The sequence below is a fragment of the Bos indicus x Bos taurus genome, chromosome 1 (assembly GCF_003369695.1).
Source record: "Bos indicus x Bos taurus breed Angus x Brahman F1 hybrid chromosome 1, Bos_hybrid_MaternalHap_v2.0, whole genome shotgun sequence".
Lineage (NCBI taxonomy): Eukaryota > Metazoa > Chordata > Mammalia > Artiodactyla > Bovidae > Bos > Bos indicus x Bos taurus.
Genome location: NC_040076.1, coordinates 72,994,827 through 73,007,622, shown reverse-complemented (window position 1 = coordinate 73,007,622; position 12,796 = coordinate 72,994,827). Strand labels below are relative to the sequence as shown.

The 12,796-nt window shown below is 47.4% G+C and overlaps 1 protein-coding gene across 4 annotated transcripts; it reads right to left on the bottom strand.

Annotated features, from left to right (window-relative positions):
• Positions 1 to 8,300: 8,300 nt before the first annotated feature.
• LOC113890257 lies at positions 8,301 to 12,446 on the bottom strand. Of its 4 annotated transcripts, XM_027538146.1 has the most exons (4): positions 11,786 to 12,441; positions 11,549 to 11,623; positions 11,180 to 11,343; positions 8,301 to 8,999 (listed from the first exon to the last, which is right to left on the bottom strand). In XM_027538146.1, the coding sequence occupies exons 1-4, from the start codon at positions 11,867 to 11,869 to the stop codon at positions 8,696 to 8,698; spliced, it is 627 nt and encodes a 208-aa protein (XP_027393947.1). In that variant the 5' UTR covers positions 11,870 to 12,441; the 3' UTR covers positions 8,301 to 8,695. The 4 variants fall into 4 exon arrangements, 1 of the variants encoding a protein (XP_027393947.1); XR_003510469.1 differs by having other exon boundaries at positions 11,136 to 11,623; positions 11,786 to 12,446; XR_003510468.1 differs by having other exon boundaries at positions 11,136 to 12,445.
• Positions 12,447 to 12,796: the final 350 nt, after the last annotated feature.

The following is a 12,796-nucleotide window of genomic DNA, read 5'->3' as shown; positions in this document are numbered from 1 at the left end:
ACTTGTTGGGAGCTCCTCCAATATTTAAAGACAGGAGAATACACTCTCCCAGTTCTCCAGAGCCTGACTCTTCTCAGGGTTAAATGGCCTGTGTTACCTCTGCTGTTCCTCACATGACCCAGAGTCTTGGCCCTTTGTGGGTTCATCACCCGTTGGACCCTGGTCGGCCACTCAACTTGCCTTTGTCTCTCTGAGAGACAGTCAGAAGGGAACACGTGCCTCTAGAAGGATACTCAGGCTTGTTTCAAATACCTTCCTGCTGCCCCCACATCAGTCCCCAACCCTGGCATTGTTTGCTGGAAGAGAGCTTCCCATTTATTTCTCATTTGAGAACACTAGATTTATAACGGTTGTGGACACCTGTTGTTTTTGACTACCCAGCATGCAGTTTTCCTAATTTAGAATCCCCAAATAGGTGAAAGCCATGGCCCTGTCTCCTTGATGGAGGCTGAAAGGGAACAGACTTCCACGCCCCACATCACCGGCTCATGCCTGAGCGGATGGTCAGAACAGCGAGGTCTGTTCCAGCTTTGATGCACTTGGTTCCTGCATTTTTCATACATTCTTTCTGATGATTGAGAAGTGGCTGAAGGTGCAATGGAGAGAGTTCTAGAATATCAGACAAACTTCCCAGTACCAGTGCTGCTAAACAGTTCTCCAGAAGTAACTTCAAACCTGCCTTGGGGCTCTGAATTCAGAACAATTCTCTAAAATAGAGACCAAGACTGAGACAGAAGACTTGTGCCTTTCCCTGCTGGCACTAGGCAATACCGTTCCCACCTTGGAGAGGAACCCCGAGACCCTGGATACAGGTGGTGGCAGGGACTCGGAGTCAGGACAATCTGGACCTCGTTCCAGCTCAAACCCTGGTATTGAAGGACCCTGGGCAAATGGCTTTCCTACCCTGGGTTTCAGGTTTTCCACATGGAAAAGAAAGGACTGAGTGATTTTTAAGGTTCTTTTTCATTCTGATTCTCTATGACTCTGAACCCTGTAGGAGCTATTACTTCCTTGAGATTTACTGTTTTCCCCCTTTTTGCTGGCTTTGTATTAACACTTTACAAATTTGTGAATGGATAAAGAAAACGTGATATATCCATGCCATGGAATATTATTCAGCCACAAAAAGGAATAAAGTACCGATACATCTACAATATGGGGCTTCCCTGGTGGCTTAGAGGTAAAGAACCTGCCTGCCAATGCAAGAGATGTAAGAGATGAGGGTTCGATTCCTGGGTCAGGAAGATCCCCTGGAGGAGGACATGGCAACACACTCCAGTATTCTTGCCTGGAGAATTCAATGGACAGAGGAGCCTGGTGGGCTACAGTCCATAAGGGTCTCAAAGAGTCAGACACAACTGAAGAGATGTGGCAAGCAGGCACACACATCTACAATATAGGTGAACCTTGGAAACTGTTAAGTGAAAAATCCTAGTCACCAAAGACTATAGACGGTATGCTTCTTTATATGAAATGTTCCGATAGGCAGATCTATCATGACATAAAGTGAACTACTGATTGCCTAGGGCTAGCAGGAAATGGGGAGTAATGGCCGAGAGGTATAGGATTTCTTTTAAAGATGATGAAAGTGTTCTGAAATTGACTTTGGTGATGGTTGCACAACTCTGTGAATATACAAAAAATATGCAATTGAAATCGATGACTTGTATAGCCTGTGAATTGTATCTCAATAAAGAGAAGGCAATGGCACCCCACTCCAGTACTCTTGCCTGGAAAATCCCATGGACGGATGAGCCTGGTAGGCTGCAGACCATGGGGTCAGTAAGAGTTGGACACGAATGAGCGACTTCACTTTCATTTTTCACTTTCATGCATTGGAGAAGGAAATGGCAACCCACTCCAGTGTTCTTGCCTGGAGGATCCCAGGGACAGGGGAGCCTGGTGGGCTGCTGTCTATGGGGTCGCACAGAGTCGGACACGACTGAAGCGTCTTAGCAGCAAAGCTGTGGAAAAAAAATCAGGCAACAAGCTTGAGAGAAATCTAATGTATTTTAAAGCTGTGCTCATGGCATTGGAGGACACCCTTGAAAATTAAATCCACTCATAACCCAACAATACTATGTTACTGTTTAACGTCTCTCCCTTGGTCAATTAATAAAATTAATTTAATTTAAATGTAACATCTTTAAAAGTGTCCCTTCTAAGAAGGTCTAATTAACAGTCTAATGGGATCAGGAAAAGGAGAGATGGTGCCTGACCAGTTCTCACACTTGATTCCAGAGAGTTCACTGGGAGTGGTTTCTCTTTTCTCTAGACTTTTTATTAGGTTCTCATGGAAACTGCCAATAGGTTCTCATGGAAGCATTACAGAACAGTGCCCATCATACTTTGATATGCACACCAGTCAGATGGGGATCTTAGATTCTAATTGAGCAGGTCTGGGGTGGGGCCTGAGAGTCTTCATTTCTAACAAGCTTCCCAGTGTTGTGGATGCTGCTGAACCATGGTCCACATTTCAAGTTGCCAGGCTCCAGGAATGCATTATCCAATGTGGCTATGAACACTTGCAATGTTCTGATCTAAACCGAGATGTAGATGAGTGAAGGAGAGAATGCAAGTGATGTAAGATAGACACTAGATTTCAAAGATGAGCAACAAAACAAAAGAATGTGAAATAATTTTTATATTTGCTGCATGCTGGAAAAATAATATTTTGAACACATCTAATTAAATAAAATGAATTTTTAAATTGCAAGTCTTATTTGTGGGAGATACCTGTAGTCCCTTGCCTCCACCATTATTTATCTTCCCTTCTTCCTTCATAGACTTTCACCTGGTCACATGGTGGTCAACTGAAATTAAGACTACATTTCCCAGCTTCCCTTGCAGTTAGGTGGGACCACGTGACTAATCATTGCATGAAATGTAGGGAAAAGTCACGTGGCTTCCAAGATCCTTTCTTAAGAGATTACACAGGTGCGTTCTTTGCCTCCTTCTTCATTCCTTCCTCTAGACTGCTGCCTAGAATGCAAAGATATTGCCATGTCAGGCAATAAGGTCAAGGCCATGCCCAAGAGAACAACAAAATGTAAAGTCCACGATGGCAAAGATTTTTGTTGGTCCTTTTTTTCCCTTCCTCTATTTCTATAATGCCAGTACCTAACTGGTGCTAAACAAATTTTGCTGACTAACTGACTGACTGATGAAATGAATGAGTAAATCTGGATCTCTGATACTAGGGAGGTGACATCAACTGCAGACCACCCACCAAAACTTTTACATGAAAGAGAAACAAACTACCTTGCTTAAACACAAACCAAATCCTAATCAATACAATATTGAGAAGTCCTGTAACTGCTTTTACCACAGAAGGTTCACTTAAAATGCTAAGTTAAACCTCAGTAAATCTAATCACATTTTAAATGCATCATGATATTCATCTTTTCAATGTTGTAGATTATTTTACCATGTCTAAATCTATCCATTTGTTTAATAAGCTGAGGTTTCAATATTTCAAGTTTGTAAAACCCAGACATGCCTCTCGCAGTTCGTTCTTACTAACAGTTCAAAGCACTGTAGAAATTCCAACCAGCAATGTTTTTCCTAACAGTCCTAGGGTATAGGTGAGTTAGCATCCAAAAGGAGCATTTTATAAGATAGAGATGAACTGATTAAGAGAAATTTTTCCATGTCATTCTCCATCCATTACACTTCACTACTTCTAAACCAAAAAGGAATTTTATATTAGAGAGGTTAGTAACAGCATATTTTAAGCAAAAACAACTGTTTTTCTCTTATTTTTAAGAAAAGATTTCTATTCATTTACCCAAGTTTTCTGCTTTGCTGATGTCTGAGAAGAATTATGCCTTTTTACATTGCTCTGTAAAAGAAAATACCTTTGTGCCTCTGGAAATGCCACTAGGCTACCTAACTCTGGGGTGCAAACAGATGGGGCTCAAATTCCCATCAACACCGTGTGAGGCACCGTGTCCTGGTTCCCTATTCTTAGGGGAGCAAGAGAGGCAAGAGGATTCCAATAAGCCCCGAGTGGGTAGCAGGTAAGACCAGGGATAGAGCTGGGGTGGAGCAGAGAGGTCCAGAGAGGACCAGTATGGACCAGTCCTGGGTGTTTCCACTTGAGGCCATTTCCAAGGTTGAGGAGAGCTGCTATCACCCATCAGCAGAAAGTCAAGGAGAACGTCCATGTGATTTTTCACCCTTCCGTTTCCTGTACCCTGGAGGCTCATCCTTCGTTCCAAGCTCGCCAGGCTTTGAAGTTGTAGGAGACCAAGAACCAGCTGCTGATCATGCTGTTAGCGCAAGTTCATGTGACTAACGCACAGTGAGGGCAAACAAACTGAAATGTCAGAGTCTGGAGCAGAGAAAGGTTTACTGCAGGGCGCCGCAAGACAGGTGGCTCACGCTGTAAAAACCCCTGAGCTCCCCACAGGGTTTCAGCACTGCATATTTAAAGGCCAAGTGAGGGAGAGTGGTCTCAAAATCAGTTTGTGCACGTGTCTGACGGGCTGATGATGAAGGAACACGGTGGGGTCACAAGGTTAACCTTATCCGTCCTTAGGCTCCAGGAAGCCTGGGGCTGTGTGCTCATGATAGTCAAGTAGTCAACATCTTCCATGCAGTGGGGGGTTTTCATATCTGGCACACAACTCAGGAAATGTGCATCAAATACTGTTATCTAGGTACTTCAGAGGGGAGCTAAAGCAGAGGATGTGGGGGAAGGCCACTCCGTTACAGCGTTGAATTCACGATTGGTCACAGTGACAGGTTCTTTTGTTGCTGGGAGGAGCCCTCTGTGACACCAGAGGAACTCTGGAAGAACAGCTTAGTCACATAGCACTCATATAGCACTGGCTGCATCATTATTCTACTGGATTGGAAGCCTCGTGTTTACTGTTAAGAGAGCTGATCCATAAGTCCAATGCCAGCACATTTCTTTTCTGGATGTACCAGGGACGCTTCTAGACAGAAGGCATTTGATATATAAGTTCCCTTTTAATTAACTCAGTTCAGTTCAGTCGCTCAGTCGTGTCTGACTCTTTGTGACCCCAAGAATCGCAGCACGCCAGGCCTCCCTGTCCATCACCAACTCCCGGAGTTCACTCAAACTCACGTCCATCGAGTCAGTGATGCCATCCAGCCATCTCATCCTCTGTCATCCCCTTCTCCTCCTGCCCCCAATCCTTCCCAGCATCAGAGTCTTTTCCAATGAGTCAACTCTTCACATGAGGTGGCCAAAGTATTGGAGTTTCAGCTTTAGCATCAGTCCTTCTAATGGACACCCAGGGCTGATCTCCTTCAGAATGGACTGGTTGGATCTCCTTGCAGTCCAAGGGACTCTCAAGAGTCTTCTCCAACACCACAGTTCAAAAGCATCAATTCTTCGGGGCTCAGCTTTCTTCACAGTCCAACTCTCACATCCATACATGACCACTGGAAAAAGAGGGAACTTATATATCAGACACTTTAATATACCATTGGCACAAATTTTCCCAGAGCTAAGTTCCAAACTAGAACTGAGTGAAGTACCTTTAAATACAGTGTTTAAAAACTCTAGGGCTACAGGATAGTATTTAATGCCTGATTTGTGACATTTTGGAGAGGATGGGAATCCTGGGGTATGAGAAGGTAAAAGTGCATAACAACATAAAAATACAAAAGAGGTGAATGCATAGAGTGAAGTTCATCTGTGAGGCTAGGACAAGTGGCATGGCAAGCAAAGGATGCTAAGGGATGAAGCTGGAAAGACGAACAGAGATCAATGGAGAACAGCTCTGGCTAAGAAACTGGACTTTGGTCTACTATGAATGGGGAGTCATTGGAGATTTTAGAAGCTGAGCAGGACAAGGTAAGTGTGTATTTTGAAGCATAAACATAACAGCATAGTGGTTGAATGCATAGAGTTGAGAGCCACTGGAAGCAGCTACCGCAACTGCATAGGTGTAAGACTGTGACAGGAGGGGTATCAGGAGGCGGGGAGGGTGGCTCTTTGGTGGCTGTTGGTCTTGGGATAGGAGGGAGCAAGCCTCATCTGCAGATGACCTGCAGATTTCTGACTTGGGATCTGGAGAGATGGAGATAGAAGAGCAGCTTGACTTCCTTGGCCGTCCAGTGGTTAAGACTTTGCCTTTCAGTGCAGGGAGTGAGGATTCCATCCCACATGCAGCCAAAACACTAAAACATAAAACAGAAACAATATTGCAACAAATTCAACAAAGACTTTTAAAAAATAGAGCAGCTTAGGAAGTGGAGGATAAAGATGAGGAGGTCTGTTCTAGACTGTGAGTTTAGGATGCTTATGGGAGAGCCACATGGGAGGCCTCTGCAAAACTGTCTGGGTCTACATGACCCTACTTTTTCCATGCCAAGGGATATCTTTCTACTTATTCTCACAATGTCCTCTCATGTGTCAGAGGTGGGTGCTGAGGCCCAGTTGGGCTTCCAGCGGTAACACCACCTCCTTCTCGGAGCAACTGTCACAATTTCTTCAGCACTTACTGTCTGTTCAACACTGGGTCCCCAGCTTTCCATGCTTTCTGTTTATCCCACAACAATGCTTTGAGGTAGTTATCATCCTATATCTCATATGGGCAACCTGAGACTGAGATAGAGTAGCTGACATGCCCAAGTTTTAACAGCTGGAAAGTCGCAGAATTGGTTTTGAAACCAGAGCCTTCAAATTCCTCCCAATGAAAGTGAAAGCGTTAGTTACTCGGTTGTGTCTGCTCTTTAAGACCCCATGGACTGTAGCTCACCAGGCTCCTCTGCCCATGGGATTTCCCAGTCAAGAATACTGGAGTGGTAACCATTCCTTTCTCCAGGGGATCTTCCCAACCCAGGGATCAAACCTGCATTTCCTGCATTGGCAGGCAGATTCTTTACCATCTCAGCCACCAGGGAAGCCCTTCTTCCCAATGAACTTAGACTCAACAATATCATATTGCTTTCAGACGAGGATCTGAATGGAAACCTAACAAGTTCTATAATGGTTTCATTTGAAACTCATTCATGTATTCATTCACTGAATTAACACTGAATTCCTATTAAGCTCAAAGTATAAACATATGAACATAGTCAACACAACGTGGGTGCAGAGAGTGGGGAGAGCGGTTGTGGTTGTATATGAACAAATGAGCCTTTGTCTTCAAGGAGCTCTAAAGCAGAGGTCAGCCAACTACAGTTTAGCTACCAAATCCAGCTCACTGACTGTTTTTGTGAATAAAGTTTTATTGGAACATAGCCACCCTATTTGTTGACATGTCTATGTTGCTTCTGCATCAACAACTGTGATTAAGCAGCTGCAACAGAGACCAAACGGACCACAAACTTAAAGTATTTACTATCTAGCACTTTTTAGAAAAAAATTGCCTACCTCTGGTCTAGAATCAGAATTACAGAGGCATCAACTATAGATGAAATCTAGATTATTAAAACGGAGAAGGCAATGGCATCCTATTCCAGTACTCTTGCCTGGAAAATCCCATGGACGGAGGAGCCTAGTGGGCTGCAGTCCATGGGGTCGCACAGAGTCGGACACGACTGAAGCGACTTAGCAGCAGCAGCAGCAGATTTTTAAAATGGCACAGGGACTTCCCTGGTGATTCAGTGGCTAAGACTTCACCTTCCAATGCAGGGGGCGAGGGTTTGGTCCCTGGTCAGGGAACTAAGATCCCACATGCCTCATGACCAATAATAATAATAATAAAGAAACATGAAACAGAAGTAATATTGTAACAAATTCAATAAAGACTTTAAAAATGGCCCACATCAAAAAATATTTTTAAAAAATTAAATAAAATGGCACAAATTAAAAGTTGTGGAGATGCCAAGGAGAGCAACTAAAGCCACAGACATGATTCACCCAGGAGGAGGTTTTGACAAAGCCATGGGCTATCAGGAACAGATTCCAGCCTGGAGCACCACCCAACCCACCGTGTGCCTGTGCTTGAAGGCACACAGTCCAGGGCAGGGTAGAAGATGCTCAGGTCCCTGGAAAGTAATCGTCTAGGTCGCTTTCCAGAGCATCAGAAGTTATGGAGTGCTTCTGGCTCTGCCGTTGCTGGGCTGCCGGACCTTGAGCCGATCTACTTACCTCCTGGTCCTCAGATATCAGTTATCTCTTACTGGCCTATCAGGTTGTAAAACCCAAATGTGGGGGGGGGGAAGTCCCTGAGTGACTTGTGAAAAACTGAAGCACTCTGCAAATTCTGGGGGTCCTTGGGGTGGTTGTAGGCACACATAGACTGCCTTGAAGATCCTTACATGTAGCACTCAGAAGCAAAATTATCAGCCTTGAATGTGAAATTGCTTTTGTCCCCAGCTGAGCACACTCCATATTTTATTAATTCACTCAGAATGCAGCTTGCTATGTTACAAAAGAATTTTCCCCGAGAGGAGTCATTTTCAAGCTGGGAATGTGTGGACATCCCACCCCAAGAGATGATCCTGTGTTTTCTTGGAGGTGGAGGCAGCCCGGAGGTTGGAGCTGGTGTGAGTTGATGCTGGAGGTCTGAACCCAAGGGAACACGTTCTGTCTGGAACCATCACAAAAGTCTTTGCAGATCCTCAGCCAGCTGGCCCAACTCTGCTAGACACTGTGTTCCCACTCCCTCACCCTTCCTCCAGGAAGCAACTCCTCTGGCCCAGCCTCCATGATGCTTTTCTGCTCACACCCTTGAACCCATATCCCCAGTCCGAGGTGGAGCCCGCGGAGCTGTCAGTGCCGCCCAGCCACAGCACCTGGCTCGCCTCCCTCCATGCTGGGCCAAAGCCTCAGACTCAGGAGAAACCAGAGCTTGCTCAGCTGGCCAGCACCGGGGCTTCCTGTCCAAGTGTATGCGGCTGGGCTTCCTGCTGACGGAAGGGCGGCTGCAGCAGCTCTCCTCTGACATCCCAAGCGGTGGCTCCCAGAGCACGCCCAGCTGGCACCCGGTTCAGGAGCCACGGTTGCACTCACACAGCTGTCAGACAGCATTCCCAGGGATCCAGGGGTCCGGCCTGGAGAGCTATAAAGGGGATTCCTTTGGGGAGAGAGGAAGTAGTGAATCAGCCCAGAAACGCTGGAGCTCAGGCTTGTCCTAGGCAGACAGCCAGAGCATGCCTCACACACAGCGCACCCTCCACACTGACCGACCCCCTTGCTTCACATGCGCCCCCCTCCTTGGCCACCTGCGCACTTCCGTCTGCGTCCCTCCGTGAGTCTCCACCACACAGCTTCCCTCTGCCCCAGGTGGCCTGGGAACCAGGCCCAAGCACCCAGGTGATAGCCCACCCTGCCTCTGACCTCATGCCCTTAAGGAATTTAACTTCACGGAGAATCAGCTCCCCCTTCACAAGTGGAAACTGGAGAGTGCGAATATTTTCTGAGTGTTCCATGTTTATTTTCCCACATTTTAAGGGCAGTGACATAGGAAATGGGGTTAGACTTATTCTCTCTAGTTCCAAAGATCAGAACAAGCATTCCGTGGAGGCAGAATTTGGTTTAAATAAGGGGAAATGAACCCACAAAATGGACCGTCTTCTAAAGTAGTAAGCATCCTGTATCCTGTGACTAGAGGTATTCAACAGACACTGTTTGCAGACTTTCAAGTGTTAGACTGTAAGCTCCATGAGCACTTCTGTCTCCATTCCTGCTGCAGGATCCAGCATCCAGCACACTGCCTGCCAGAGAGTAAGTGCTCCAAATATTTGTGGAAGAGAGGAAGGAAGAGGGAATGAGAAAAACAGGCAGGGAGAGAACTGGAAAGAGAGACGGAGAGAAAGCAGGAAGGAGGAAAAGTAGGAAGGATCATCTCCAAGAACTCTGGAGAACTGACTCTCCTTTAGGAGAGAGCTTGGACAAGCTGACTGCAATGATCTTTTTGACTGTGAGATTATAAAATGAGGGTTTTGGGCGCCCACTCCACGGGGACTCATCAAATCCACAAGCAGACTAAGCAACTCTCCTGTGATGGTGTGTGTCCCAGGTACAGGCTTTTCTACCCAAGCCCGCTGTAGTCTACAAACCCCCACACATACATGTTGTCCTGCATTTCTGCAGAACCCTGTAAAATGTACAGTCCCCATCTGAAAGACACAGATCCTGAGGTTCAAAGATGGTAAGCGACTTGTCTGAGCTGAGACTTAGCCTCAGGTATCCTGTTCCTGAGGCCAGTGCCTCTTCCTAATAGGCACGTTCGTCTGTCTCACGGCCTGCCATGGAGCTTTCTGCCCCAGAGACTGCTATTATGACCTAACATGAAAACTGGTGCTCTATGAAAAGCACGGAGGTACCCCTATCCTTTGAAAAAGGTAAGGAGACAGATCTACCTCACACACACACACACACACACACACATCCTCCTTTTCCCTGGCTCACTCCCAGTAGGGATAACACTTGGGCATCACCACTAACTGCAGTAACCATCACTGGATCTGGGACTACTTCCAGAGGCAAGTTTACTCTCCAGGGCTGACGCTCCTGATTACTGCTTGGAAAGATATGTTCTTTTCCGAAGGTCTGACAAGCTGGAGGTAAGGAGGTCATTTGCCCGTCTGCCCTCCCCTCCACACTTCCTCTGCCCTCCCTCATGGGGGACTGACCCCTGCAGGCTGCATTTGCTCAAGTCCCAACCAGTCAGGAGACTACGAGGAAGAGGAGGGTAAAAACCAGAGCTTTCTCCCCACACCCTCTCCCTCTATCTGGCAGATCACCTCTGGGGTCCCCATTCCTGCCAGGGAACCTCCGCCAGGACTCTGGCTCTCCCTGGGTTCTGGAAACACTCTCTCTGCTCCAGACTTCCACCAGGCATGGTGTTGTTTTTTTCCTGTGGCTGCTACTCTCAAGGCCAGCTTTCACCCACATCTGCCCTTTCATCTCTTCCAATGCCTTTATAACTGGTTTCCCTCGGCTGAGGTTTCTGGAATAGGTTATGTTTTCTGCCTGGACTCTGATTCCACGTCAGTGTGGATTGGATAAGACCCAGCCGGAGAGGCTTGAACTGTTGGAAGTATGGAACAGTACTATCCTGACCACTTCAAGGAGAGTTGAAGACAGGCAGGCCAGGAGGCAGGGAATGAGGAAGCAAGCCAAGTGCACCTTGGGGGGACGAGAGGACCTGGAGTCAGCCTACCTGGCCCACCACAGGCCCCTTCCTCTTTCACAAGACCCGACTCACCCAGCATCCTTCACTGCAGGACACAGTCATCACATCTCACACACCTGGGCCAGACAGCGAGACCCAGCCTCTCAGAGTTCTGTGCAAGCCAAGCTTCTAGGTCCAGAAGCCTCCAGGCTACCTCCATCCAGGCAGACAGAAGGGCTCCCTCAGCGGCATCAGCAAAGAAAGCAGGTGTCTTTCCTCCCCACTTCCAGACTCCCGACATCTGGGACTCCAAGAGAAGACAGTCACAGCCTCTTCCTTTAGCTCCCCCCACCCCACTCCCAAAGCCCTTCACTCGCTAAGGCGAGGTCTAATGGGGACTTTTAATAGCCTTGCCTGGGCAGAGACCCAAGGGGAGGCTGTGTTCTCTGAAAATATTATTCATGAGCACAGATACCGCATGTAGAAAGGAGGAAAGCTGGTCTTACCTTTAGATGTATGTGGACCAACTGTATGCTTGTCGCTGAGATACGTACTTTTGCCCAGTCTGTCATTTCATCAGACTATAATGGAGAGAATCAGACCCCCGAAAATGTGTCAAGCTCTATTCAATGCTTCTTTATTGGGTACCTGTCAGGTCTAGGTGTTCCGCAAGGGTGAATGAACTTCGGTTCCTGCCTTCTAGGAAAATTAAGAAGCTGCGGTCTGAAATCAGCCAGACCTACCTGGTTTTGAATCCAGACTCCAGTAGTTAGTATTTCTGTGACCTTGAGCAAGTAACCCTTGCCCTTGAGCTTCAGTTTCCTCATCTATGAAAAGGGCACAATGATAATGTCATTGTGTCTCCCTGAGCTGGTGAAGGATCCATGTAGGGAACAAACTGAGCAAGTGCCCAGCACATGATAAACACTCTTCAACAAGTGGCAACTTTTTAAAAATTAATAAATCCAGGATATGTGCACAGCCCAATGCCAGCATCTGGGGATGAAAAGCATTTCTGAAGGCCACCCAGCTACTTCTGTTAACACTGGGAGGACATCACACAGCCTTCTGACTCTAGAGTAGGATAAAACACAGCTCTTCCTTTCTCAACGGGACCTCAGAGGCGTCCCACACACCCTCCGTCCTGGCAGGCCCTGCTGCCTCCCCTCTGAGTTGCCGGACGTCCGTTGAGGTCCTGGGTTTGGAGAGTTTCCGGGACTGGCGGGGTCACACTGCAGCTGGGCGGTGCCTGCCTGGCAGCCCCACCCTTCCTGGCGGCCAGGCTTCCCCCTCTCCCCGCTCCCCGACCCCCACCGCCCAGGGTATCTGAAACCCTGCCAATGCTAGGGCGGGGTGGGGAGCGGGCAGAGGGAGGCGGAAGGTCCTGCTCTGATGGACGTTTGCCCTAAGGGAAGCCTGCGGCAATGGTGGGGGCGGGAGGACGGGGGGAGCAGGGCGGACTCTGCTCCCCTCCACCCTCTCATCCAGCCACACAGACAATCCATCCTCTGGAAGTGTCAAGTGCTCCTCCTAGTGGGGAAGGAATGATGTGAGCGCCCATTCAACTGCCCCTCCCCCTCCCCATCCCTGTCCCAAAAGATGGGGCTCCTTCACCAGGTCTATCCGATGACCGCAATATCAGTCCCAATCTACAGCACCTCACAGTTGAAAAAGCTTCACATCCAATTGCCACCGCTTGGTGATTTTTCAGGCGACACATTTTTAACAACCCATTTCACAGATGAGAACATTGA